This window comes from Perognathus longimembris, chromosome 8, assembly GCF_023159225.1.
Source record: "Perognathus longimembris pacificus isolate PPM17 chromosome 8, ASM2315922v1, whole genome shotgun sequence".
Taxonomy (NCBI): Eukaryota; Metazoa; Chordata; class Mammalia; order Rodentia; family Heteromyidae; genus Perognathus; species Perognathus longimembris.
In genome coordinates, this window is record NC_063168.1 from 23,318,759 (window position 1) to 23,345,899 (window position 27,141).

Sequence of the window (27,141 nt, forward strand, 5' to 3'; positions counted from 1 at the left end):
AAATTTTATTATCCATTCTGAGTATGATTAAAATATAGATAATAAAAATAATTTAATGAATAATTATAGAACATCTACTAAGTGCCAGGTTTTATGAACATAAGAATAAATAAAAATGGTCCTTGCCATTAAGAATTTCACAGTCGAAAGGGATAGCAGACAAATACTACAGACAATTCACCACAGTATATTAGCTTTGAGAGTTCCATAAACAAAGAAGTTTGGGAATCTTAAAAGGACTATTTAACCCAGAATGTTTTTTCAGGCTAAAATGATGAGTCTTAAAAATGATTTTGCTAAGAAAAGTTACTGTGGGATGCGGGGAAGAACATTTCAGGTATATCAAACAACTTGTTTCAAGGCAGATGTGAGAAAATGTGCATGGAACTAGAAGTTACGGGGTAGGACAGGTGTGAGAGAAGAGGCATAGATGTAGGCCAGAAAGCATCATTAAAAATCTTACTGGCAAAGGTAGATATTATATTTAATGTACATTCTATGAAAAATGAACTATGTAACTTGAGGGTAAGGATGAGAAGGGGGCAATGGGAAATGAAGGAGGTGTTGACATTGACCAAGAAGCATCGTACTCACTACCTGGCTTATGGAATTGTAAGTTCTTTGTACAACTACTAAATAACAACAATGATAATAACAGAAAGAAAAAAAAACTTACTGGCTTTGATCTCTTCTTGAATTAAAATAGGGGACTTGCTAATTTGGGGGTTTTGGAAAGATTACACTGTTGATAGTAAAAAGGAAGGAATGGGGAGGCAGGAATAACAATTAAGAAGTTACTGACTGTAGTAATCATAACCTCAATATAAGGATCCGAATTCAGTAATGTAGCAGAGAGAAAGACAGAGAAGGATTGAATTATTTCTCAATATTTGGGGAATAAACTCACTAAGAACTGTTTCTTGATTGGATATAGAGATGGAGAAAAGTACAAAATGGTGACTGCTTAGCAGCACGAGCGACTCAGTGAGGTAGGGAAAAGTGAACGGCCAGATTTTTCTAGTTTTCTTCCAATTCTAAGAAGAAAGTAGGTAAGAATCATTGTTTATTTGATCCAACAAAGAGAATTTGTAGGTGGTGGGCCATTTTTCTGGTAGTTGTTTGTTAATATGTCTTGCTTAGACTCATGTTTTGTGCTACAGAGCACATTGTAGGAAGAAAATCCCATCCCAACTAAAATATTTCATAGACACTTTTGACGATGGTGTTGACTAGATTCAGAATGAACAGTTTGGATTTATCTGTTTTTATGAAATAAATAAAAGCTTTCAGTTTCCTGGAAAAACTTTTCAGATTCCTGGAGAGTCATAAACTTTAACAAAGTCAAGTGTGAAGGGTCCTCTAGAATAATTTCTTTTTCTTGTAAATGTGGAAAAATAAAGAAAAAGACCTTTGTTTTGATATCTCTGAAGATTTCACTAGAGTCTCTAAAGATGGCAGAAAGTTCCCCTGAGATAAACATATTATGTGGCAACTCCCATAGTATAGTGTCAGGTTTGTAGGGAAGTAATGGAAATTTTAATCTGTTTAGCTTTAGCTCTAAAATCAGATTAATTTCTAAAAAGTCACAGTTATAACACAGTTATATAGTTTAACTATGTGATAATCAATCCAGTTTGATTCCATGAAGTGGAAAATATTAAAGTTATGGATATAAACATTTTTATTTGTTTAAACAAACATGTGTCTATTATTTTCACTTCTCTCACAAGTCTAATTATGATTTCTTATTTAAGTCAATTTCAAGTGTTTGAATTTTCATTAACCAGAAAATGCTAAACTCTATCATTTAAAGTAATGCCATATACTAATATAAATGTATAAAGTAATACATTTTGAAATCATTCTATTAGTATATTGTTTCTAAGAAAAACATTTCATGATTTTTCAGTACAGCAAAACCAGAATTCTTTTTACTAAAGTGCAAAATAGAAATAAAGCTTTCCTTTTTATAATGTTCTGCTTTCTTTGCCCTCTTTTAAATGTTCTTAAATTTTTTAGAGTTAGAGAGAAATATGAACAAATAAAACCACTTTTTGCAGCTGAGTTATTTTGGTTTTAGACTGTGTGATTTTTTTTTTCACTTATCTTTCCAGCTCTGCTTCTAGAATTTCCCCCCATGTATCTGCGTCCATTGGGTACATGATTGTCTCTGGTAGGCTAAAGGAAGAGGATATGTTGCTGTATCTGCCACTTAGCCATTGGTGTTTCACTTTACTCTTCTGGTAATTTCTCAGTAGTGTTACCTAAAAGGGGTAAACCATGATCAAGGTAGTCCATTGGTAAGTTTGTTAAAAAAAGAGCAGCAGACTCACAGGGATGAGAAAATAATAATTACTTACAATGCTATACACATATATTAGCAAAATGTACACTTGTGGTGTATGTGTGTGCACTCGCACAGATCGAAGGCTTTGGGTTGAGTAAGAAAAAGTAGACTTTCCTTTTGCTTATGAGGAACATTCTGTACTTTGGGCTTTACAAAACATCAAATGATTAACGTCCCATGTGTATCTGTAGCTTCTATTATTGATGATGTTCTTGTATCACCTTCCTGTGGTTGTATCTACACTATCTCTGTAATCTTATCTGAGTATATTGGAAACTGTCTATACTGGTATTAGAACCAGGAAATTGAAAGGGAATACCAAAATCGAGAGACACAGGGTAAAAAAAAGACAACTACAAAAGCAATACTTGCAAAATGTTTGGTGTAAGTGAACTGAACACCTCATAGGGGGAAAAGGAAAGGGGGAGGAGGGAGGGGGGAATGAGGGACGAGGTAACTTGGATACAAGTAATGTATCCAATGCTAACATATGACTGTAACCTCTTTGTACATCAGTTTGATAATAAAAATTTGAAAAAAAAAGTCAAATGATTGATGGGAAATAGTGTGGAGACTGTGTTTAGCAGGATGAAAAAAAAAACAGTAACTCAATTTTAAATCATTTCCTAAAGTGGTCAACACATTCTGTGATGTTCTGTATATGAAATTCTAACTTTTCCAAGCAGAAGTTGGAGTTGTCTCAAACCCAATACCACAACACTGTCAGAAACATGGGAGACTGCCAAGGTGAAACTTACCCTCCAGGAGTAACCACTTTGTAGATCATCATCTATTTCTCGTTGACACACAGTTCTTAAAGACAAGCAGTGAGGCTTCCATAGGGAGTCACTATTGTGTATTGTATCATTCCAGTTCCTGCAAGTGACAGAAGCTCTGCACAAACTTTGAATGTCCAGTTGGCTAAAAATCTTTAAAGCGACTTCTGGAGGTAGCCGTTGAGCAAAGGTTCTTTGACTCTCATTTTTATCCTTCTCTGCATCCACAGATTTCCACTGGGTAACAGAAACTCTCAACTCATTACTCCTCTTGGAAGTTTTCTTCATGACTTGTTGTTTTAATAAATTATCTTCATATGTAATCTAAAGACAAAGTTGAAACATATAGACCCATTCAGTCTAATTCAGACTCTAACTGTACTCTGAATCAGATACTTTTGAAGTATGATTTAAAAAACTGCAATTTTCTTAACTTCAACCTCTTAATCTATGAAATGGCACCAAAGCTGCCTGTCTCTTGTGTGTTCTTGTGAAGACTGACAAAGAGAGCCTATAAAGCATGAAGCCTCATATCTGAATTGTACATGGGACTCTCAACCTGTCAGTAACCATCTTTTTGAATGTCTTTAACAATTTTTTATTACCACAGAACATTCTATAAAAGGAAAATGATTCTTCATACATTGGAGCATACTTGCTTATTTATAACTAATGAGCATTTTATATCTTCCCTTATAATACCCCCTCTAAGGTCCTGTGTGTTTTACATTTAGAGCACATCTTATTTTAGATTAGTCCCATTTTAAGTATGCATTAGCCACATGGTCTCAAGAGTCCCAGATCGGATGGTGCAGCTCCATTGAGAGCTCTTTGTGTCCACAGAGGGTCAGCTCCTTGAATGGATATGTTTTCTCAAAAGCTTCTGGAGAAAAGTGATTTTTTTTTTTTTTGGCCAGTCCTGGGGCTTGGACTCAGGGCCTGAGCACTGTCCCTGGCTTCTTCTTGCTCAAGGCTAGCACTCTGCCACTTGAGCCACAGCGCCACTTCTGGCCATTTTCTGTATATGTGGTGCTGGGGAATCGAACCCAGGGCCTCATGTATACGAGGCAAGCACTCTTGCCACTAGGCCATATCCCCAGCCCAAAAAGTGATTTTTTAAAATTAAAACATTGTGTGAAATACCATATAAATATTTTTCCTTGTAGTACAATAAAATTAAATGCTATTATCTAAAGGAGGTTAACAGTCTATTTTTTTTTTTTGTTTACATACTGGAGTTTAAACTCAGAGCCTCATAATGACTGGGTTGATGTCTTGTCCTTGGACCCTGTTTATTGACCTTAGAAACAGTCACTATTGTAAGAACTCACTGAAGCATTTTACAGTTCAACTAAACTCCTAAATACTTGTTGTCTGAGGTAAATGCCTTGCTATTAAGTTTTTCATCTGCAATTTGTGATTTAGACATTACCAGTTGGACTTCCAATCGTTTATATAAGCATTGTATACCTCCTTGCACCTAATTTGTAGGTGCTCAATCTTGACACAAATCTATCTGAAATAGAGAAAAGCAGGAGAAAAGATGAGTGCTTTCCATCAAAGACAAATAGTTTCAAATACTCAACTTAGTTTAAGATTAGTGAAGTTATCCTACATACATAGTTAAGGCTGAGCTATTGATAACAGAGATCAGCAAAGAATAATAACTATAAACAGTGTTGATTATTCAGCTCCAAAGGTAACTAAGGATTAAAAGCCTAGATTCAACTAAATTGCTTAGAATGTTGCAGGTTTCTGAAAGAAAGGTTGGGTAAGTGGCCACCATTGAACTACTTCTGCATATAAAGAGAACTTGTATTTACTTTAAATCAGCTTATTACACTTCCTTTCATAATGGAGGGTATTGAGGTCTCATAGGAGGTGTTAAATAGGCATATTTAATATATTCATATGTTACATATTAATATAATTGTTATATATTTATTATACATTGCAATTATATATTATACAATTATTATATAATATTTATATATATTAAATATGTATTTAACAGCTTGTAACAAGTCTCTGTCTACAAAGTGCCCAGATATATGTGTCTGCACCTGCTAAGACCGTGGTGACAACCATTCATTTAGGTTATTTATGATCCAAATTAGTTGTAGTGAGAACTGAAATGTTTGTGTTCAAGAGAGGACTTCCTGTAGCGGGTTTGGGGAAGTAAGAAAGCAAAGAAGTAAAAACAAGAGCATGAGTCAAGAGCAAGTTTCTGCCATACACCTTCTCTCCTTCAATGATTCAAACAAATCAATGCCAAGTCACCATATTTTAAAAAAGAATCTCTTATTGGGAGAATGTTAGTGTCTTGGTACTTCTCCCAGGATCTAACCTGGGGGAATAAAATACTTCCCCCTGGTCTGGTGCCAGTGGCTCACGCCTGTAATCTTAGCTACTCAGGCGGCTGAGATGTGAGGATCGTGGTTCAAATCCAGCCCCTGCAGGAAAGTCTGTGAGATTCTTTATCTCCAATTAATCACTAGAAAACCGGAGAGCTGTGGCTAGAGTGCTAGCCTTGAGCTGAAGAGCTCAGGGACAGAGCCTAGGTCCAGAGTTCAAGCCCCACGACCCACGGAAAAACAAAACAAACAAAACAAAAACTTCTCCCGGTCAAACGATTCCATAGGATGCAGAGGAAGGCGTTCCTTTTCCTACCTTTCTCCAGATTATTAAAGTTATTTAAAAAACTATTAAAGGTTTCATTACTACAGTTTCATACACGTATATGATGTACTTTGATCACTTCTCTTAACCTTCGTCCTACCCTCCCCATCCCCCATGCATTGGTCCCCTTTCACACCCCACATAGTCCCCAGATGAAGGTATTTTAATTTAGCAGTCGAGGGATCCTAGGCCAGGTCTCTTGAAAAGAAAGAAAGAATCTCACTAGCAATCTTTCTTTTAACTTGTTAGGATGGTATAGCTGGAAACGACCCCTTCATAAAGGGAGCTGCGCCGCGCCCTCCAGAAATGCAAGAGCTTGTCTGGCAGGTGTCACCGGAGAGGAGCGATCAGAGGAGCCGGCACAGCTCGGCCACACCGGGACCGGCGGGGGGACCCCCTACCAGGTGTGGACCCCAGGTCCCACCCGAGCCACACAAGGGGCTGTGTGTCAGGGTGGGCTCCGCGGTCCGAGTGCCGAGAACACCTGACACCGACAGGAAAACAATAACAACAGTCAGCAGTAACTGTCAAGGCGGCTCCAGTCCGCACATGGAAGGCTATGATTGGGCCCCGGGAGCTGGGTCGGGGGGGTGGGGGGGAGCGGCTGCAACCCGCCATCCCCGCCCCAAAATGCAGGCCTAGCATGCGAAAAGGAAAGACCCTCCTACCTACTCCGTGGCGGTGTCTTCTGCTCCCGCGATTTAAGTTGTCAAGTTCTCTGAGATTCGAATTCCTCCCCATGGTCCACCCCAGCCCGTGTACTCTAGCCCCACCCTGTTGACTGGACTGCGTGGGCGCAGAGAGGTGCGCGCACTCCCCTCTGGGATTAGTAGTTTTGTCAAGGCACGTCTGAGCTCGGGAATGGAGGGAAAAGGTGCCGTCAGACGGACTACAAAGCCCGGCATCCTCCAGGCCCGGGTGGGAGGGGGAGAGTGAAGATAGGGCGGGAGGCAGGGGTGGAGAGGAATCCCGGAAGGAGGCTGACGGACCGGGGAATCCCCGGGGGCGGGACTCCGGAAGCCGCCCGGGGGCCTCTGACCTGCGTGGAACACGCACAATTTTTGTTTTCCTGCCAGCTCCAAATTCCCGCGGCCGGGTTAGTCCGGCGTGGGTGTGTGGAAAGCGGAAGCAGCTGCTGGCGCTGTCTCCTCGTCTGGGTGCTTAATCCTCGCCCGCCATGTCCGGGGGCTTCGAGCTGCAGCCGCTGGACGGCGGCCCCCGGGTGGCCCTGGCGCCCGGGGAGACGGTGATCGGCCGCGGGCCGCTGCTGGGAGTAAGTGCGGGAGGGGCTCGGCCACCCGGACTGCGGGGCGGGGGCCTCGGCCAGGCTTCCCTGCCTGTCCGCTGTGTAGAAGATCCGGACACACCGCACACACCGGACACACCGTGGTCACCGCACGGACATTCTCCATGTTGCCTCTTAAAAGACACGGACTGGGTTGTCTGTCCTTCCTGCCAGGGGCTGGTGGACGGGGGCTGGGGGCCAGATCCAGACTCTCTCCGTACGCACCCAGGAACCGAGAATTTTAAATGCAAATTGTAAACAGACCTTTTAGTTTTCCCAGGCCAATAGCTAAATAATTGTTAAAGATGACTGTCTTGCCCCACAATGCCTAAAATACTTAAGAGTAGTTTTGTCACCTCGATTTAATCCACGCTAATTTCTTCTGGCCTCCTCTATAGGTCTGGGTGGACTTTCATTGTAATAGCTTTTTAATTTTTTGTAAGTTTAGTACCAACCTCCTAGTAGTCATAGTGTTCCAGGCTATCTATCGATAAGAAATGTATGTGTATATATACATATATATGAACTATTATATAAAGGTGTATATATGTATGTAAATATATATGTATACATATCTTCTCAAAACCCTCCTTTTGTTCAGATGAGAAATGGATTATAAATCGTTTATTTAAAAGTGATACCTAACCTCTTGAGTGTACATTGCCACTAATCTTTTGTCCAGCCTCTTTAGGGGGATTAGTAGTTAGATAATTTGGGACATGCCAATTATCTAAGTACATCTGTGATCCTCCCCCCCCCCCTGCACTTCCAGTTAAACTTTTCTTGTGTCCAGTTTGTGCATGAAATTTTGCAGGTTTAATACTGTGGTGCATACCTGGAAGAGGGGATAATACATAGATGAGCAAGGCATGGATCCTAACCTGTGGAAGTTGTGTGTTAGGTAATACTAGGGAGCAAGAAGTATACATTATTATCCTGGCTAACTTGCAGTGCCTGGGTGGAACCATTGATTAGCCTTAGTACTCTTTGGGAGATAAGGAAAGGAGTGAGGTTTAAGGTCGTTTATGGTGGTGGTTGTGTGTGTGTGTGTGTGCCCGTGTAAAATACATGTTTATGTAGTAAGGTTATTGAGAAACAAGTTTACATGTTTATCCCCTCCCCCCTCACTGACACTCCCTCCCCAAGTGAGTAGTTGTATAGGTAAGATTTTGTTACTTTGTTTGTAGTTTGTTACCCTACAGAGGAGAAAAAAACCCCACAAACATCTGAATGAGCTTTCTGGGACTTTCCCCCTCCTTTTAAATGTTAAGATTAAAATATCAGTCACTGTGTGCTTCCTCAAGTAGTAAAGTTTGTAACTAACAATTTTGACTTGGTTAAAGTCAGTTCACCTATTCTGGAGGCTGAGTTCTGAGTACTGAGGTTTGGGAAAAATCCAAGACTTTTTCCTTTGGTAAACTAGCCCAAAGCTAGGACTTGATATGTTGGCTCAAGTAATAGCGCACCAGCCTTGAGTGGAAAAAAAAAAAAAAAAAGACAAAACCCAAACATCTGAGTTCAAGCATCAGTACTCATACAAAAAAAAAAAAAACAAGACAAAACAAAAAGTCTGTTTACAATACAGCGGTCTACTTTTTGGTTTATGTTTTATAAACCTGACCGACTTTTTCATTATTTTCAGTTATTTTCTGTATTACAGGATTGGTGACGTGATGGACTTTGAAGGGTTAGAGCTGCTAGAAGCTTGGCTCCTGAGGAGTGGACACCAGGGAGGGAAAAGCCCTTTTGGCTGAGTGTGTGATTTAAAGATCTAACATTTGAAAGTTTGTGGTATATTGGATAATTGGGTAAATGTTCACTAAGTGCCCAGGGCAGTCCCATTGTTTCAACTATCCTACTTAGCCTTGTAAACATTTCTTTATTGTAATCACTAAAAAAATAGACTGAGCAGTTTTAGGCTGATAGTACAGTTTCCCTGTGGCACCTCCCCTACACATGAAGGCCTCCTGCACTCTCAGCATCTCCCACCGTGTGCCCCATCTGTTTCATTGATAGATTGCCCCTGACACGTTGTTCTCTAAAGTTACAGTTTATGTGAGGGTTCACTCATGGCACCCTACAGTGTGTGGATTCTGACTAATATTCAATGATATTCATGTCTCCACTATTTCAGTGTCTATCTATCTATCTATCTATCTATCTATCTATCTATCTATCTATCTATCTATCTATCTAAATGCCTTAAAAATTATCTATGCTTCTGCCTATTTACCCTTCCCTTCTTCCCCTGGACTAACAATTTTTTCTGTAATGCTGCCTTTTTTCAGAATGTTGTATTGACATCACCTAGTGTGAAGCTTTTCAGGTTTTACTTAGTTATGTGCATTTAGGGTTCCTTTATGTCTTTGCATAGTTTGATGGCTCATTTCTTCCCACACACCCCACCCCACCCCAACCCTTTTTGGCAATATTAGGGATTAATCAGGACTTCAAAGGCACTGAGCTGCTCTACCACTTGAGGTATACCTCTACTCCTTTTTGCCTAGTTTATTTTCATACTTTTGTCTTTTAGAGTCTTGCCTTATGTCTGGGCTATCCTGGACTGTGAACCTCCTACATGTCCTCCCACAGGTCACTGGAGACAAGTCATGTGCCGCTGCTCCCAGCGATGTGCTTCACTTGTAGCTGGAAGCTCGGGTACATGCCATCACTTCCAGCCATTGATTGCGATGGAAGCTTACAAACTTCTTCCTTCCCCTCCCTCATATACTTACCATTCTCTCTTGCACTCTGTTTCTCTCTCTCTCTCCTTCTTGTTTCTCTCTCACCCCCTTTATCTGTCCATCTCTCCTCCATGCCTCCAAATCTCTCCCCTTCTGTTTACTGTTCAACATGAGTATGCTATTTTCTCAAATACCTTCATACTCTGGAGATTTGGGCTTCTGTCTCTGGAAATGTAATTTTTTGTAGGTTTTTTTCTGAGTTTCTGGGTACTTTTTTTTTCTAGACCTGGGGCTCAACTTAGGGTTTCCTGCTTTTGTTCATTTTTTTTTTTCATACTCAATTGCCCCTCAACCTCTTGTGCCATGCCTCTCCTGCCAGCTTTAAGCTGGTTAATTGGAGAGTTTCTCTGACTTGTCTGCCTGGGCAGGCTCTGAATGGGGATTCTCAGATCTCAGCTTCCTGCATTAAAGTTAGGATCAAGTTTCGGTATTTTTTTTCTAACGCTCTATAGATAATTCTGCTGCATAGCTAGATTTGAAAACAACTTATAGACACACACTAAGTAGAGAACTTGATACATAATAAGTCTTTTAAAGACCTCTCTGAGTGTTTTTTTGTCCGCAGTTTAGTGTTTCCTTCCTTGGACCTAGATTCAAACATTTCTCCAAGAGTTTTGGTTTCTCTGAGTAGAAGATGGTTTATCCAGTCAAGATCTGTGCAATTAGACACACTCCTCCTTCCTACTTGGTTCCTTTTCTGAACTTGTTATGTTTACTACTCCATATTTTTAAGCCTCTCCTTTTGGAGCTTGGAAATGCTGTATCTGAGACAGGTTTTCAGTATTTCCCACTTGAGATGTGCCTAACCCCCTTTTCTTCACTTTGCCCTCTGACTTCTGCTTGATCCAGAGCTTGATCTGCTGGATTTGATGTTTATCTTTCTTACATGTAAATTAAGATCTTCATCAGTCTCTTAGCTGTGCTTTAGGTGTGGGATATGAGTGATTTTATTGGCTCTTTTTGTTGAGTACTTTGACTTTTTTGAAGGATATGTGTAGTATGATCAGAATTTAGGTTATTTTTATTTGTTCATTTTTCAGACAAGGTTTCACTGTGTAGCTTGAGCTGTCTTCAAACTATTCTTTTTCCTGTCTCTGCCTTTCAAATGCTGAGGTTATAGTAGTGTACCACCATACTCAGAAAAAGGACCTTTTTGTTAGTCTATAACAGTGACTGGTTTGTCATGAAATGACACTGTAATGGAATGATGTGTCCACTAGAGGTCACGTTATGTTTTGGCATCATTTTAAAATACCCTTTTCTTCCTAGTGTTAGTGAAGCCTGTCTCAAAGAAAGATTGAAATAGGAAAAGATTGAAATAGGAAACTACACTGCAACAGTGTAGTTTTATAGTTTCAAAGAAATATACAGTGAGTTAGTATAGGAATCATATGTTGTGATTTTTTTTTTTTTTGCCAGTCCTGGGCCTTGGACTCAGGGCCTGAGCACTGTCCCTGGCTTCCTTTTGCTCAAGGCTAGCACTCTGCCACTTGAGCCACAGCGCCACTTCTGGCCGTTTTCTGTATATGTGGTGCTGGGGAATCGAACCCAGGGCCTCATGTATACGAGGCAAGCTCTCTTGCTACTAGGCCATATCCCCAGCCCCATATGTTGTGATTTTTATCTTTAGCAAAGCATTACTCTATTGGTTAGGAAATTCATTTGTTACTGAAGTAACAGTGAGATCTTGAGACCCCCAAAATTAGAAATAGGAACTTCTCTCCTGGAGGCACAGAATAATATGCATCTCCTATAATTGCTTGGAAGTGATTTTTGTGTAGATGTAGTACATTTGTTGTGCATATATTATTTTCATTTGTTTATTACTCATGTGGATTTGGAGCTCTGTCTACCTGGAGTGGGATCCACCCAAGTTAAAATTATCTGGGCTTCCACTGTCTAAATATGTACAATATGAATAACAGCTATGGCTTCCTTATGTTAAGCCTCAATGTTAAAGTGAAAGTTCTATGCAAGTGAAGAAATGAGTTATTGGTAACTGTACTCTTGGAAAAAATAAAGGAATCAAGGTCTTATGTTCTTTTTCTGATTAGTTTACATTTATTTCTGTAAAGGAGCCATCAAAGCTAACAATAGGCATAAAACGAACTATCTTGAACTTACTCTGGTAGTAAATTTTTATTAAAAAATGAGCCTTGGTTTGGGGGACTATTGCTAGAGCACTCACATTTCTGGGATGCTTAGTGTTTCTATATTTTCTGTGTGGAACTGCTCCCTGATCCACAAAAAATAAAGGCTGACTTCTGGCACTTTCTATTTTTTTACAGGTTTTTGTAGAATTAAGGGGTTTAATTGTGAAGATGCGTCACACTTGTGTGCTTTTACAGGCAGTTGGTCATTCTGTGGATAATGCCAGAGTTTAAGTGCTAGGTAGTAAGGTAACTAAGAGATGAGTCAAATAATTGTGGTGTTAATTGAATCAGTACTTAAAATGCTTTCCTTATGTATGAGCCACAGGTAAAAGAGATAATTGGTTGTGTTTACAGTGAAATGGAATGGTGATCATTCTCACCATTTAAAATGAATATAAATTTCAAACTTGGGGATGCAGGAATCATTGTGAGCAGAAATTGACCATTGTTGGCTCAAAACAGGAGCAAATAAAAAAATAGATCCTAATCTCTCTCATTGTAAATCTTTGGTTTTTACTATTATTCCCTTTGTTTTCTTATTTTCATAACTACTTAGATGGTCTCAGAGATTAAATGCAAATTTGCCTGATCAAAGCCTGTCTGGCCTCAACTTTTCATAACCCTTAAATTTCTCAGACTGCGTCTTTAAAGGCCTTTGTTATTATAACACTGTATTATATATAAATCTGTTCTCAAGGCTTATTGCTAAGAATCTTACAAGATGTCTTTCATTAGTAGAGGATCATGAAGGTTTGGGGATGTTAGGTCCCACGCTTGTTTTGCCCCTGCCATTTATTCATCTATTATTTTGTACTGGATTGTTTCATCTATTAAATGAGGACTGCCATTGATACATGGTTTTCAAAAAATATTTTACTTAAAAATTTAAGCAGTGATACAAAGTTTCAGTTGAACAAGTCAGATTATAAGTATAATGCATAATTCTCCCTCATATTTCCCAATCACATCCATACCCTCAACTTATGTAGTTCTCTTTTTAGGTATGTATAGTGAGTAAAGTGTTTATATTTATCTGTCCTTCCTATTCCCATTCATCTTCTCCCTTTCCTTTGCTATCCACTTCCCCCAACAAAACTTACACAGTTGTTGAATGAGTGACATACTTCCTATCTAGCCTCCTGACTTCAGGAACATGCCAAGGGAATTGTTTGCCTACGGTTTGCTTGTTTAGGAGGTGTCTGTATTTGATGTTTTTATTTTCCTATTGCAGATAACAGACAAAAAGGTGTCCAGAAAGCATGCCATTCTTGAGGTGGTGGGTGGTCAGCTTCGAATCAAGCCGGTAAGCATGGTAGTTATGATGTATTTTAAGTCTTTTATCTCTCATCCTTCCAGTGCCTGACCAGAGGTAGCTGTCTTCTAAGGTTATAGAAATAGGGAATTCGTATCAGCAACTATCCTTTCTTTGGCTAGAAGATCCTTGGGAAGTAGACCTAAGTTGTTAAGTTATATATATTTTCTCTCTGGATAAAGCTCCATTTACATAGTTAGAATTTTAATGAAATATGTCTGTCAGTTCATATATACATTATGGTTGTATTCATAACTAGATATTCCAAATAAGATTCTTCAAGAAAGTTTATGACTGTTGGCTTTTGCTGGGGACAGAGGAGAGGTAGTGACTGAAGTCGGTTTTGTTACAGGGGGGTATCTTAACAAATTCCTATAACTCTGTATAGAGCTGAATATTTCTAAGGTTTACAACTTGTTCAACTTCAAGGTTTTAAGGTAATTACAATTTGAAAGTTTCTGCTTGGGACAGAATTTTGATTCCTTGAATAATGTGATTTGCAAGGACAACCACCCTCTGTAGTTATTTCTTGGCATCTGCAGAATCTACTGTGCAAGAGAATGAAATATGCACATGAGGGGGTCATTGATTTTGGACTAGATGGTATGGTAGCAAAATTATCGTTATGGAATTAAATTCATTAATTTATACCATTTCTAAAATAATTTTTATTTTCATCTTTCTGTACAATTTCATCTTACATCATTAGTGCTTTTTTAACACAGATAAGTATTTTTATCTTCCTGTGTTGATTGAATAGTTACAAAATTTGAAAAGAATCTTTTCAATTCGAATATTGGAAGAAATTTTAACTAGAGCTGAATTTACCTCATCTCAACTCTGAATAAACAATTTTTAAAAAAGATTTGTATCTTGGGCTGGGCATAGTGGCACATACCTATAATCCCAGCCAGTTGAGAGGCGTAGCAGGAGAATAGCAGTCTGAGGCTGACGATGGCTATGGGCAAAATGAGAAACCTTATGTGAAAAACAAAGCCAAAAAAAAGTTGTTTGGGGGCTGAGAAAAAGTGGTACAGTGGAGCTCTGAGTTCAAAACCTCAATACTGCCAAATATAAGTAGTTTTAATACTGATAGTTGAATATTAGGACAAAAGTATTTTTTCTTGTAGTACAGGGGTTTGAATTCAAGCCCTCATACCTCAGGCTGGTTTTAGAGATAGGGTGTACCATTCACAATCAGCCTATGTTAAGTTTCCATTGTAGGGATGACCAGTGTGGTGCTATGATGCCCGATTTCTTCCTTTGAGATTGTCTCTTGGCTTTTCTGTGAGCTGGTCTACAATCTTGATCCTGCCAATCTCAGCACAAGTTGCTGTACCCAGCTGTTGGTTGAAAGTCTTGACAAATTTTCTGCCCAATTACAATCCTCAAGATCTCAGCCTCAAAGTAGCTAGGATTACAGATACAAGCTATTGGTACCCTCATAATTTGAACTTTAAAGTTAGATGAGTTTCTTTCTTTGTGTTCTAACATTTCCCTTTTATTTTTAGCCAGGTTCTAGTGGCGCATACCTGTAATCCCAGCTACCTAGAAGGCTGAGATCTGAGCATTATAGTTTGAAGCCATCAGTCCCTAAGACTCTTGTCTCCAACTAACCACCAAAAAAACTGGAAGTGGAGCTGTGGCTCAAGTGGTAGAGTGCTAGGTTTGAGCAAAAAACAAAAAAAGTGCTTAGGGACAGGCCGTGAGTTCAGATGCTTTAATTTAACCTTTCACAACTTGTGAAACTAGTACATGAAGATAAGATCCTGACTCTTGAGGAGATGATGTTAGCTTTTTTTTTTTTTGGCCAGTCCTGGGCCTTGGACTCAGGGCTTAAGCACTGTCCCTGGCTTCTTCCCGCTCAAGGCTAGCACTCTGTCACTTGAGCCACAGTGCCGCTTCTGGCCGTTTTCTGTCTATGTGGTGCTGGGGAATCGAACCTAGGGCCTCGGGTATCTGAGGCAGGCACTCTTGCCACTAGGCTATATCCCCAGCCCCTGATGTTAGCTTTTTTAATGCAGCACTTACATTTAATATTCAGTCTGATATCAGCAGGAAGGAAGTACATTATGAAGACAAACTGATGTTCTTTGTAGAAGACCATGTTACCAGTGTTAGGTCTTCAGGGTATCCATAGCTGTCAGTGCATTTATTGCATTTTGTAAAATCTTACTCATTTTGGCATTTGGATGGTTCAGTGAGTAGTTCTAGAACTATATATAAATTGCAGTTTTTTCCCTATTGGTGTTGACTCAAAATATACACATTTGGGCAATTATGTTTTTCTTTATTTTACAACATTCCTGTGTTTGATTGTTCCTCTTCCAGTGAAGAGAAGACTTTCATAATACCTGTGAAAACTTCTGATGGCCTTTTCCTCAACTTGTTTTGTTGAAAGATATGTTTTCTGAATTAAACATTGAAAATAAGCCTCTCTTTGGGACATACATCAATCCTTCCTTAATATTTAATGACAACTCCAAGAGAAAGCTATAGAAAACTGATTTGCATTTGAGTTCTGTTTCTGGGTTAATGTATCATTTGCTCCACCTCTTAAATTAAAATATAATCTATTTCAATTTGCATTTATAATCCCTTGATTTTGGTAAAAGGCACACACCAACATTATATCTCTTATGTAGGTAGCCTCTGTTATTCATTGTTGATTCGGATTTGCAAATTCCTTCATCTCATTGAAGGAATTGGGGGATCCTTTCCTTTCTTCTGGTATTAGAGAGAATGGGACTATTCAGAACTACTTGGTTCTGGGCTGGGAGGAAGTTGGACAGCATTTTACATATTTATAGTATTTAGACAATGTAGACCTATTTCACATTAGACTTGAATCATATTTAACATATAATATTTAATGTATAATTTATAATCAAATACTTCTTATTTGGTACTACTGGGGTTTGAACTCAGGGTTTGCTGGGCTGGTAATCTACTAATCGAGATACTTTCCCAATGCTCACCCCCCTTCCCATTCTTTTAAGCTTATAGTTAGTTTTCAGATAGGGTCTTTATTTTTGACTGGGGATAGCCTTGGGCTGTGATCCTTTTACTTATGCCTCCCATGTAGCTAGGATTATAAGCATGTACCACCATTATCAGTTTAGTGGAGACCAGGGTCTTACTAACTTTTTATAGGTGATCCTGAAACCACGATCCTTCAACTAGCTGGACTTGCAGAAATGTGTCACCATATCCAGCTTGATTAATACGTTCGAATAAGCCATATATACAGACACATAAACAGACTTTTTTGTTTTAATCTATTTGGTGTGCATTTTTTAACAAACGTGACAGTTTAGTCTTAATATTTTACATGCAATTATACCAGTTTTTCATTACAAATTTTTGGGTTTATGTCATATCCCTTTTTGGTTAATATTGCTATATTTTTGCCTACTATTTTGGATTTCATGTATGTGTGACATTTTGCTTGGCATGTGTGTCATTTGACATAGATTTATTTATTTATTTATTTGCCAATCCTGGGCCTTGGACTCAGGGTCTGAGCACTGTCCCTGGCTTCTTTTTGCTCAGAGCTAGCACTCTGCCACTTGAGCCACAGCACCACTTCTGGCCATTTTCTATATATGTGGTGCTGAGGAATTGAGCCTAGGGCTTCATGTATATGAACGAGGCAAGCACTCTTGCCAGTAGACCATATTCCCAGCCCTTGACATAGATTTTTAAAGAAAACATAACTAATAAGTAATGTGTATTTAGCTTTAAAGGCTCTATAAATAGGCTTTCTTAGAATGTCACTTTGTTCTGATTTCCTGTATGATCATGAAACTTGGGCTGATTTTTTTTGTGGTTGTACTTACTAACTGCCTAATATTTAACCATGTATACTTTAAATATTAAGTACTTTTCAGCCAAGGAAAAAATATTCAAACTGGATATTTCTTTTCCTCAGAGTTTGTGATGGCTTTGTAAGAAAAGTATTTTACTTTTTCTACTCTCACAATTTTCTTACTTTGTAAGCTTAGGACTATGTCAATATTGAATGTTATCTAGAGACTCATTTGAATTTTATGAATACTAAGGACTAAGAACATGGACATAACTGTAGCCTATGAGAAGAAGCTAGCCTCATTTTTAGAATACTCAGGGTTCAGGCAAAGCTATACATTTTCCTGATTTGGCTTTTGCTGCTTAGATAAACCAGCATTTCTGACTGCTGCCCATGGCATTCTTCAATACAGGACAAGGGAATACAGGAAAGGGGAATGATTCCCAAATTTAAATACTTACTCAAGCTTAGAAGCTGCTTGTTTGTCATGTGCTTACCATACTCAAACACTTTACCTTCCCTGAGCAGCAGCACTTATAAGTTAGGAGTGGTTGTTAAAATAGCCAGTGGTCTATTATCAACAAGCTTGAATTATAATCTTATAATTTGCTATACTTAACAAAACTCAAGAGTTATGACTCTTTTAAGGAATGTTATATTGCATAAAGTATACTGAATCTCACTTCTTTTATTTTTTTCTGTGCCAGTTCTGGGGCTTGAACTCAGGGCCCAGGTACTGTCCCTGAGTTGTTTTTTTTTTTTTTTTTTTTTTAAGTTAAGGCTAGTGTTCCAGCCTTACTGAACAGCTCCACTTCTGGCTTTTTAGGAGTGCTTAATCAGAGAATAAGAGCCTCATGGACTTTCCTGTTCATGCTGGTTTTGGACCTCCAGCCTCGATCTCAGCCCCCTGAATTGCTAGGATTGCAGGCATGGCTCGCTGGCACCCAGGCTCCGCATCTCATTTCTAAGTTTTATGTATGTTTTGTAAAACTACTGACAAATGAAATAATGACTTACCAAATTTATAGTGTCTCTTTTTTAATATTCTACCTCCACATTTTTCCTAAGTACTTTTTACTGCTTTCCTGTTTACTCAAAAGATAGAATATTTTTAATAGTACATACATGTTGAGCTGATTTCATAACTAGAGGCTCATGAAATTGTCAGAAGTTGGTAGAGTATCTTCATCCTAGCTTCAATTACATCTTTTCCCCCCAACCCGGTGCCCAATGTAAAGGTGGTTATTTACTTGAAATATTGGAGAGATAGTTGATATCTCCAGAAAATGTCTAATTTATAGTGGCAAAATAGGGTGGGGGCAGGCAGAGTTACTGTATATAGGATTCTATTGAAAAACCAAAGCCAAAACCAAGGAGACGTACTGTAGATTGTGTGTTTGAAAATCCAATGATATTGCTGCCAATAAAGTGAATTATGGAAGTGGTTTATTTCACCTTAATTCTATTTGAGATTTTTAAAAGTGCTTCTCAATAAATCTTTGATTTTCTTGAAGGAAACTAATAACTCTGATTATCTTTGTTAACAGGTAGATAGTGACAAAAATAATTCAAAATAGTGGACAGTTTAATTTTTTTCAATTTATTTCTTAAAAGAATTTTTGTCGGTGGAGGGCTTGAAATCTGGGCCTGGGCTCTGCCCCTGTGCTCTTCAGCTCAAGGCTAGTGCTCTACCATTTGAGCCACAGCTTCAGCCACAGTGCCACTTTTGATTTTCTGGTAGTTAATTGGAGATAAGAGTCTTATGGTCAAGGACAGCGCCCAGGCCCTGAGTTCAGGCACTAGAACTAGTACAATAAATAAATAAGGAGTAAATGCAAAAAAAAAAAAGTCTCATGGACTTTCCTTCATGGGCTGGCTTTGAACTGCGATCCTCAGATCTCAACCACCTGAGTAGCTAGGATTACAGGCATCAGCCATGGGCACCCAGCTTAGTATAATGGTTTTGACTTAGGTATAGTTGCTGCTTTTGACTGAATATGAATGATGATCTTCATACTAGGAGTTTCATTGAATAAAATAAGATTCCTCTTTCAGCAAACTGGAAATCTGTGTTGTTTGAGAGATTTGGTTAGAATCTCTTCTTGCAGTTTCTCATTTTTAAGTTACATTAAGTGACCCCAAGAAACATAGACTCTATAGTTTCCTCATTGGTAATAATTAGTATATTTCTAGGATAGTCCTAGCAGATGATCACAATAGCTCAATAGCTAGGTACATACATATGATCACATTAGATGATGCTAAGGAAAATGATCTCCAAAATATGGAAAAAAAACAGTTTCTCATTGGTGTTGTTACTTTTAACATACTATATGAAATTATTTCTGTTTTCTTCTGTTTATCTTCTCTATGATTTAGCCCCTGTCATCACTGTATTTGATTCTGGTACCCTGGGTATTATGTATATGTTTGTTTGAATTAGGGAAGGGAAGGGGAACATAAAAAAGGTGAGATAAAGGGTAAAAGGTGAACCAGTGCAACTGCAATACTTGCAAGACAGTATGTTGTAAACTAATGGTACAACTGGGGGGGAAGTGAATTGGGGAGGAGGGAAGGTAGGAGAAAAATGAGGGAGGACGTAACAGATTGACGAGAAATATAACACTCTCTTATGTATGTAACTGTAGCCCCTCTGTACGTGATCTTTACAATAAAATTAAATTTAAGAGTTGGGGGACTTATTTTTTGTCATACTGAGAATTACATATTTTTCATGTTTCTTATCTCAGTGGATATAGAGGTCTCAATTAAACAAAACAAAAATATTTTAGCCAGTTAATCAATTACTACTTTTTTCTTGGATTCCTGGAGAAATTTATATATAAATAGTAATTATGCTACTTGTAAATCCCAGGTATATTAAACTTTTCAGTGTAAGTTACACTTAAATTGTTTTGATACCCAAATTCTACATCAGTTCATATATTGTTGGGTTTTTTTTATGGTTTTGAGTTACTTTATCATTGTCTTCTCTTTCTATTGGCTAGATGCATACAAATCCATGCTTTTATCAGTCTTCTGAGACAGGCCAGCTCTTACCGATGAAGAGAAATCTATGGTACTGGTTGCATCCTGGAGATAGATTTTCTTTGTTAGGTGACAAATACACTTTCCTTGTTTTCACTACACATTCTGAAACAGATCTGGAATGTACCTTAATGTAAGTTTGCCTGGTGAGAGTAAGTAATGTGTTTGTAATCTTATTCTTTAACCGTCACAAATATGTCAATAGAAATAATTTTCATATCAAACCATTTTGGAGATGTGGTAGTGTATGTGCGTGCATGTTGTGAATGTATGTGTGTGTACATGCATTTAGAAAACATTTTACCTTGGAAACTTATGCCTTAGTAATGAGTACTCCAAATATGTGTTGTTTTGTACCTTTGTATTCTGAATGTCCACCTAACAATTACTAGGGTAGTTAATTTGAAATTGATTGTTTTTTTTCCCTTTTGAAAGTTTGTATTAAGGTATCAACTTATGATTTAGACTACACTCTTGTTATAAAAATATAAGAAAATACTGAATAGGGAAATTGAAGAAATATATGCATTAGAATAAATATACTAGTATCTGGTATGAAGTTAAAATTCACACACTAGATTGTTGAACCATTTGTTAGATTATAAACTAGACCTATAGAACCAGATGGGAAAAATTGTACAGACTATGTTTTCTAATTGCACATGGTATAAAACAAAAAATCAGTATGAGTAAAATATAGACTGGTACCAGGGCTTGAGCCTGTAATTCTAGTTACTTGTGAGGCAGAGCTTAGGAGATGGCTCTTCAAGGCCATCTGGGCAAAAAAAGTTTGTGAGACTCCATCTCAACCAATGGTCAGGTAAGCACAATGACCAGATGCAATGGAATGTCTCTGTCGCCCTCAGTGACATGAGAAAAGGAGCAAGGGGACTGTAACCCAGGCCAGCCTGGGTGTAAAATGAGACCCCACCTCAAAAATAGCCACATAAAAAAGGGCTGGAGCTCAAGTGGCAGAGCACTGAACAGCAAGCATAGTTCCCAGTACTTCAAAGTGAAATAAAATAATAAAAGCAGATCCTAACAGAAGATCACAATAGCTCAATAGTTATGTTCATATGAACACATAAGATGATGCTAAGCAAAATGAACTCCAAGTTTTGGAAACAAGTGGTATATCATTGTTGTTACTTTCAACATGCCATGTGAAATTATGCTCTTTTTCTTTTGTATTTCTTTCCTGTGTTTTTACCCCTGATATCACTATAACTGATTTTAGTACCCTGGATATTGTATATATGCGTATTGGAATGAGGGAAGGAAAAGGAAATACCAAAATCAAAAGACAAAGGATAAAAAGACAAACCAATGAAACAGCAATACTTACAGAACTACACGGTGTAAACCAACTGTACAAGTCGTGCTGGGGAGAGGGAAATGGGGAGGGAGAAGTGGGGGGAAAATGAGGGAAGAGGTAACAAGTTGGATAAGAAATATACTCACTGCCTTACGTATGAAACTGTAACCCCAATCACTTTGACAATAAAGAAATGAAAAAAATAAAAACAATAAAATAAAATCTTTATATATTTTGGAATTAACACATGTTTATGTAACTCCAGGGTCTAAGAAAACTCATTAGGAAAATTAGAAGACATTTTTAGCAGAAGGATACTGAAAACAACTTAAAAACTTGATAGAGGTCAGTTTTAATTGACCAAGAAGAGCAAATGAAGTCCAAATTAAATACACTAGGAGTCAATGAAAGCACAATTTTCCAGTACAAATATAGGAAGTTTCAGGATATTTCACAAGTAGCAGTATTAGCCAGAAATGTGGTAGTAGCTATATGTAAACATGAACTTAAAATGTCATCAATTTCTTTCTAATAGCCTAACTAAATTAGCTAAAAAATATTAGCTAATTTATCTCATTAGCTAACATTATGTCTTAAATACAGGGCAGTGGTCTTAAATACAGGGCAGTGGTCTTGAGTTTTCTAAATTGGTTTCAAGGCCCATCTTAGACTAATGTATTTTATGGCAATAGTATGACAATATATGAAGACCATATTAAGATCCATATATTTTGTTCTGTAATCTATTTTTCAAAAATTTTTTTGATAAAAGCACAATTCTGCAGTCAGTTGTACTAAAAAATAATGTTTCCAATGGTATGGTAACCAGCAGAAGTGTTTTAAATGATGAAAAAGCACATTTCTAATTTATCTCATAGAAACAGTCAAAAATTTGATGAAGATGATATGTTGAATGAAATACCAAAGTCTCCTGTGATTAATTTACCTGAAAAGACAACTGGTACCTCACAGCTGGAAAGGAGCCCAGAAATAACCAAGAGCCAGACTTCCACAATTAATAGCCTGGTGAGAAACCTAAGATTTCATCTACTTCCAATGTGTTCTTTCTTTTTTTTTTTTTTTTTTGGCCAGTCCTGGGCCTTGGACTCAGGGCCTGAGCACTGTCCCTGGCTTCTTCCCGCTCAAGGCTAGCACTCTGCCACTTGAGCCACAGCGCCGCTTCTGGCCGTTTTCTGTATATGTGGTGCTGGGGAATCGAACCTAGGGCCTCATGTATCTGAGGCAGGCACTCTTGCCACTAGGCTATATCCCCAGCCCTCCAATGTGTTCTTGATGTTATTTTAAGGAGAGAGAGACCACTAAAATCAGGTATACCATAACAGTCTTGGTGTTGCTCTGCTTTGGTTTTAAGTTAAACCTCTAGAGAACACTACAATGGGCCAACACTTCAACTAATAAAGATTTTAACTAATTCTTTACAAAATTTAACCAACTAAATCCACAGTTGGAGATGGATATTTCAGCTTTCTGCATAGTATAAGTGATTTTATACATTCATTAAGGACGCATGGTTATCTTTATGAATTAATTTGAATATGCCCTTTCAGCCTTTCCTAGGTGAATGTAGAACAAACCCTGCCCAGAGGAAAAGAATCCTTCCAGCTTGGATGTTAGCAGAAAATATGAGTGATCAAGACCTTTTAGCACCTGTTGTCAGTGGAGGTAGGTTTTTGTTTGTTGACTTCTAAGAAAACATTAAGTAAAACTCAAAGGTTTTTAAAAACCATTATAGAGTAGTTGTGTATACAGTGTATCTTAGCCTAAGACTTTAGTTATATTCATGTTTTTGGGTAAGATCTTTGTATATAGCCAGGCTGGTCTTAGCCACCTCACTGCTATATTGCAGGCCTGTACCATCATACCCTTCCTAAGGCTAAGAATTCTTTGGATCTGTACCTGAATTCTAGCTTAAAGCATAAGCTATTATTTTATGCCATTTATCAAATACCATTCTGCTGATTGTTTTCATTTAAAAGTACTATTATATTCCAGACTTAAGATATTAATATTGATTTTCAAATGAACCTGTTGGCGTCATGTCTAAGATAAAAGGGAAGCACAATAAGAGCACTTAAGGTTAATATAATTAAATAAAAAATGCCAGATGTATGATGCTTGAGCTGGGAGATTCAGAGAAGATCTGACCTCTGTCCTGGTACAGCTTACTAAGATGGCAGATAAGGTGATTTTGTCTTCTGCTGGATATTCTAGTCATTTTAGGGTTCTTAGAGTCTTCACTAATTATCATCTTCAGGCACAGTTTTATTAATTTGGAAGTACCAGAGCTTGCTCAATCTAGTTTAATCAAAGGAAAATGTGTAAAATTAGAATAGCTCTCCACGTCTAGGTACTGGAGTATAGTCAAGACTCATTGGGAGATGGGAGGACAGGCAGTCCCTCCCTCTTCCCTTCTGTACACAAGAGCTGTAATCTTTTTCTCTCTCCACAGCAGAGGTCTTTGCCTATGATTTTGAAAATTCTTTGGCTTACCTATCTTCTGGTGTTGGCCTAAGTCTTCTTTCCTTAAGCCTTCATTACTAACTAGGTATTAGGTAGCTGTGTCTTTTCAAGTCAACATTTCAGTAAGAAAATCATTTTGGCCCATGGTAAACCAGGCCTCTAGGTCTAGGATCTCTAAAAGCGCACAGTCAGAAAGGAAATGATTGGTATCTGTAACACATATATTTTCATAGATAGGCAAAGTTAGTTAAAAACATATTTAAATAGTTTTTAGGTCTTTCTAGCTCTTCTGATGCTATGGTATTGTTTATTTGTTTACATTCATTTTTAATCAACAACATAAATAATTGTCTATATTTGTGGGGTCCAAATGATGTGGTTTTTTTTTTTAGTTTATCACTTCCTTGTTTCTTTTTATTGCTGAAGAGTGTTCAGTTGTTGACCATATCAGATTGTTTACTTTTGATAGACATTTGATAGACATGTGAGTTGTTTGCAGGTTTTGGTAGATATTCTTATCCAAGTACATTTGTGAACACATGCTTTAATTTCTCTTGAGAAGTGGAGCTGCTGGGTCAATGAGTAGATATGTTAACTTTCTAAAATCTTTTCCCAGAGTGGTTGTGCCATTACACAGGCCTTGGAAATGCATGAGAGGGTTCTAGTTACTCCATGTATATTTGTCAATCTCTTTTAAAACTTAGCTATTTCCATGGTATATAATGGTACCTTACTACGTATTTTTTAAAATTGAATTATTGAGATATACTTTACATACCTTTAAAATATATAACTTTCTATTCAGTTAGATTTTCTTTACATTTATAGGACATACTCATCTTTATTCCTCAGTGTTCTATAATGTGTCAGTTTTAAAGTGGCATTAATTTTAAAGATTCAATTTATGATTCACTGATGATACATGTATATATATATTTCATATATATTTCTTTAAAAATTTTTCCTTTCTCATATTTTTGCAATCTGTTTGATATGTTTTATCACCTGCTGCTGTATTTGTAAGCAACACCATATGTTTCAGGAATTAATTACAATAGGGACAGGCTGTGGATGCAATACTTGATACTTTAGAGATAAACTTTCTTGCTATATATCATATATATTAAATATACTGATACCACTTCCCTATTATGTATTAAGTGTTTGAAGTGTATATACACATATACATACACATGTGTATATATATATATATTTCTAGTTTTTAATAGCTAACATACAATTTTAAAATGTTTCTTCAATTTCTTAGATAATTTCACTATAGCGCTTGTTGTCTTTACTGTTCAAAAGCATATACATTTTGTCTACTTTTCTTATCTTTATTTTTTAGATTTTATCCCAAAAGTTGATGGGGGTGGAGGGAGGGTGTGCTATTAACAGTGCATCTTGGCTAACATATTTGTTGAATGAGTGAATCTTTTTTAAGGCTTTAAATCACACCTCAACTTTGCAAAGATTGTTCTGAGTGCTTTCAGTGCAATTTTTAATGACCACCAAGAAATAAGAAATGTTTTCTCACTATTTTACAAATGCATGGTATGAGGGGTTAAGTGCCTTGCCAAGGTTACATAGCCAACTATTGGTTAAATGAGGTTCACCTGACTGTTTCTCAGCCCGAGCTCTTAGTGACCACCATGTGCTCATTTACTCTAGTATACAATAGATCATTTATTGAGTGCTTACTACCATGCCAGCTGCTTGCTAAGTGACAACAGTACAGATGGTCCCTACTCATACAGATCTTATGGGCTAGCTGGAGAGAGAGTGAGAAAAAATACAATTGTGCTCACATAAATACATTATGGTTACTAGGATGGAGAAGTACAGAGTATGGTATGTTAAAGACCAGCTTCCCCTTTACCAACAAAGAACTGATGTTTAAGATGAGACTCGAAGAATATGTGAGCTAGCTAGGAAAATGATATTCCAGGCAAAGCGAATTGCTTGTGCAAAGGTTTCCAAACAGGAAGGGACCTGACAAGTTACAGGAATGGAAAGGAAGCCTCTGTGTAACTGGAAAGATAGAGAAGGCTAAATGCTGAGGACTATAAAGTGAGTGGACTTTGTCCTAAGTTAGGAGAGCAAGGCATCTAGTGCACTTCATAGTGGACTCTCAGTAATAAACTTTTTGAATTGGAAATACTGAAAGAGTTGTAAACATTTTCTTCACTAATAGATTGGTAGGTCAAGAAAAAGAGCTTGCATTTTGAGAGATTTAGGTCTTGGCTCAGGAATTCACCTTGAGTTACTTAACCTCCAGGAGCCACTTATGTATGAAATAGGAATAATGGAAGGTAGTCATCTACTTCAGAGAGTCAATGTGAGAATAGATTGTGTCAGTACTAGCTTTAACTGAGGGAGGACCTTGAGTTCTCATTGGGTCTATTGGCTCACAGCTGGCATTTTACCACTTGAGCCATGCTTCCAGCCCTGCTTTGTTCATTTCAATGTCTTAAACTAATCTTAGATGAGATTAGGAAAGATTGATGGAATGGTTAATATTGATCAAGATGCATTGTATACATAATCCGACTTGTTGAACTGAAACAATTTTTTATAACTACCTAATATCAAAGTTAAGAAACTTAAGCCAGGTACTGGTGACTCATTCTTGTAATCCTAAGTATTCAGGAGACTGAGATCTGAGGATTGCAGTTCAAAGCCAGCCATTCATATGTATTTCATGCATACATTATATATTATATACTTTCATATGTGAATAAATATTCCATATATATGATATATAAATACACATGAATATACATGATACATATGGAATGTACTATATGTAACTAACTATATATCAAACTATATACAGTTACATCTGTCTCTATACATCAGTATATTGATATAATATAGATATACTGTATAATATATAATACAATATAGCTGTATAGCTATACGTAGATATATTGATAAGTAGAATTGTTTCTTTTCTCATGAACTTGGTCTTGGGCAGCTTGATTGCTCATGGCTGGTACTCGATCACTGGAGTCACACTTTGTGCCTTGGGCTATTGTTAAGTAAAATATGGTTACTTGAACACAAGCACTGTGATACCACAATAGTTGGTCTGATAACCAAGGAGGTTACTAAATGGCTACCAGAACATAGCATGGATACACTGGAGCAAGGGATAATGAGTGAGAGGGAACAAGATTAAGATTTCAGTGTG

General features: G+C 37.6%; 2 protein-coding genes across 8 annotated transcripts in view; one reads left to right on the forward strand and one right to left on the reverse strand.

Annotated features, from left to right (window-relative positions):
- Nucleotides 1–697: 697 nt before the first annotated feature.
- On the reverse strand, nucleotides 698–6,566 carry Fbxo48 (F-box protein 48). 5 transcript variants are annotated; one of them, XM_048352650.1, is made up of 5 exons: nucleotides 6,471–6,539; nucleotides 6,026–6,286; nucleotides 4,594–4,639; nucleotides 3,106–3,447; nucleotides 698–2,264 (listed from the first exon to the last, which is right to left on the reverse strand). In XM_048352650.1, exons 4-5 carry the CDS (start codon nucleotides 3,409–3,411, stop codon nucleotides 2,103–2,105), a joined length of 468 nt encoding a protein of 155 aa, XP_048208607.1. In that variant the 5' UTR covers nucleotides 3,412–3,447; nucleotides 4,594–4,639; nucleotides 6,026–6,286; nucleotides 6,471–6,539; the 3' UTR covers nucleotides 698–2,102. The 5 variants fall into 5 exon arrangements, with proteins under 5 accessions (XP_048208607.1, XP_048208608.1, XP_048208606.1 ...); XM_048352651.1 differs by lacking the exon at nucleotides 6,026–6,286 and having other exon boundaries at nucleotides 6,471–6,537; XM_048352649.1 differs by lacking the exon at nucleotides 6,471–6,539 and having other exon boundaries at nucleotides 6,026–6,425.
- Nucleotides 6,567–6,779: 213 nt separating this feature from the next.
- Nucleotides 6,780–27,141, forward strand: part of Aplf (aprataxin and PNKP like factor) — a 49,855-nt gene continuing 29,493 nt past the window's right edge. Inside the window, exons 1-5 of one of the 3 annotated variants that reach the window (XM_048352645.1) lie at nucleotides 6,780–7,075; nucleotides 13,216–13,287; nucleotides 20,113–20,285; nucleotides 22,346–22,493; nucleotides 23,036–23,150. In XM_048352645.1, coding sequence (XP_048208602.1) covers nucleotides 6,980–7,075; nucleotides 13,216–13,287; nucleotides 20,113–20,285; nucleotides 22,346–22,493; nucleotides 23,036–23,150 — 604 coding nt within the window. In that variant the 5' untranslated portion in view covers nucleotides 6,780–6,979. The remainder of the gene's footprint in view (nucleotides 7,076–13,215; nucleotides 13,288–20,112; nucleotides 20,286–22,345; nucleotides 22,494–23,035; nucleotides 23,151–27,141) is intronic. The other 2 variants (XM_048352644.1, XM_048352646.1) reach the window with 2 other exon arrangements.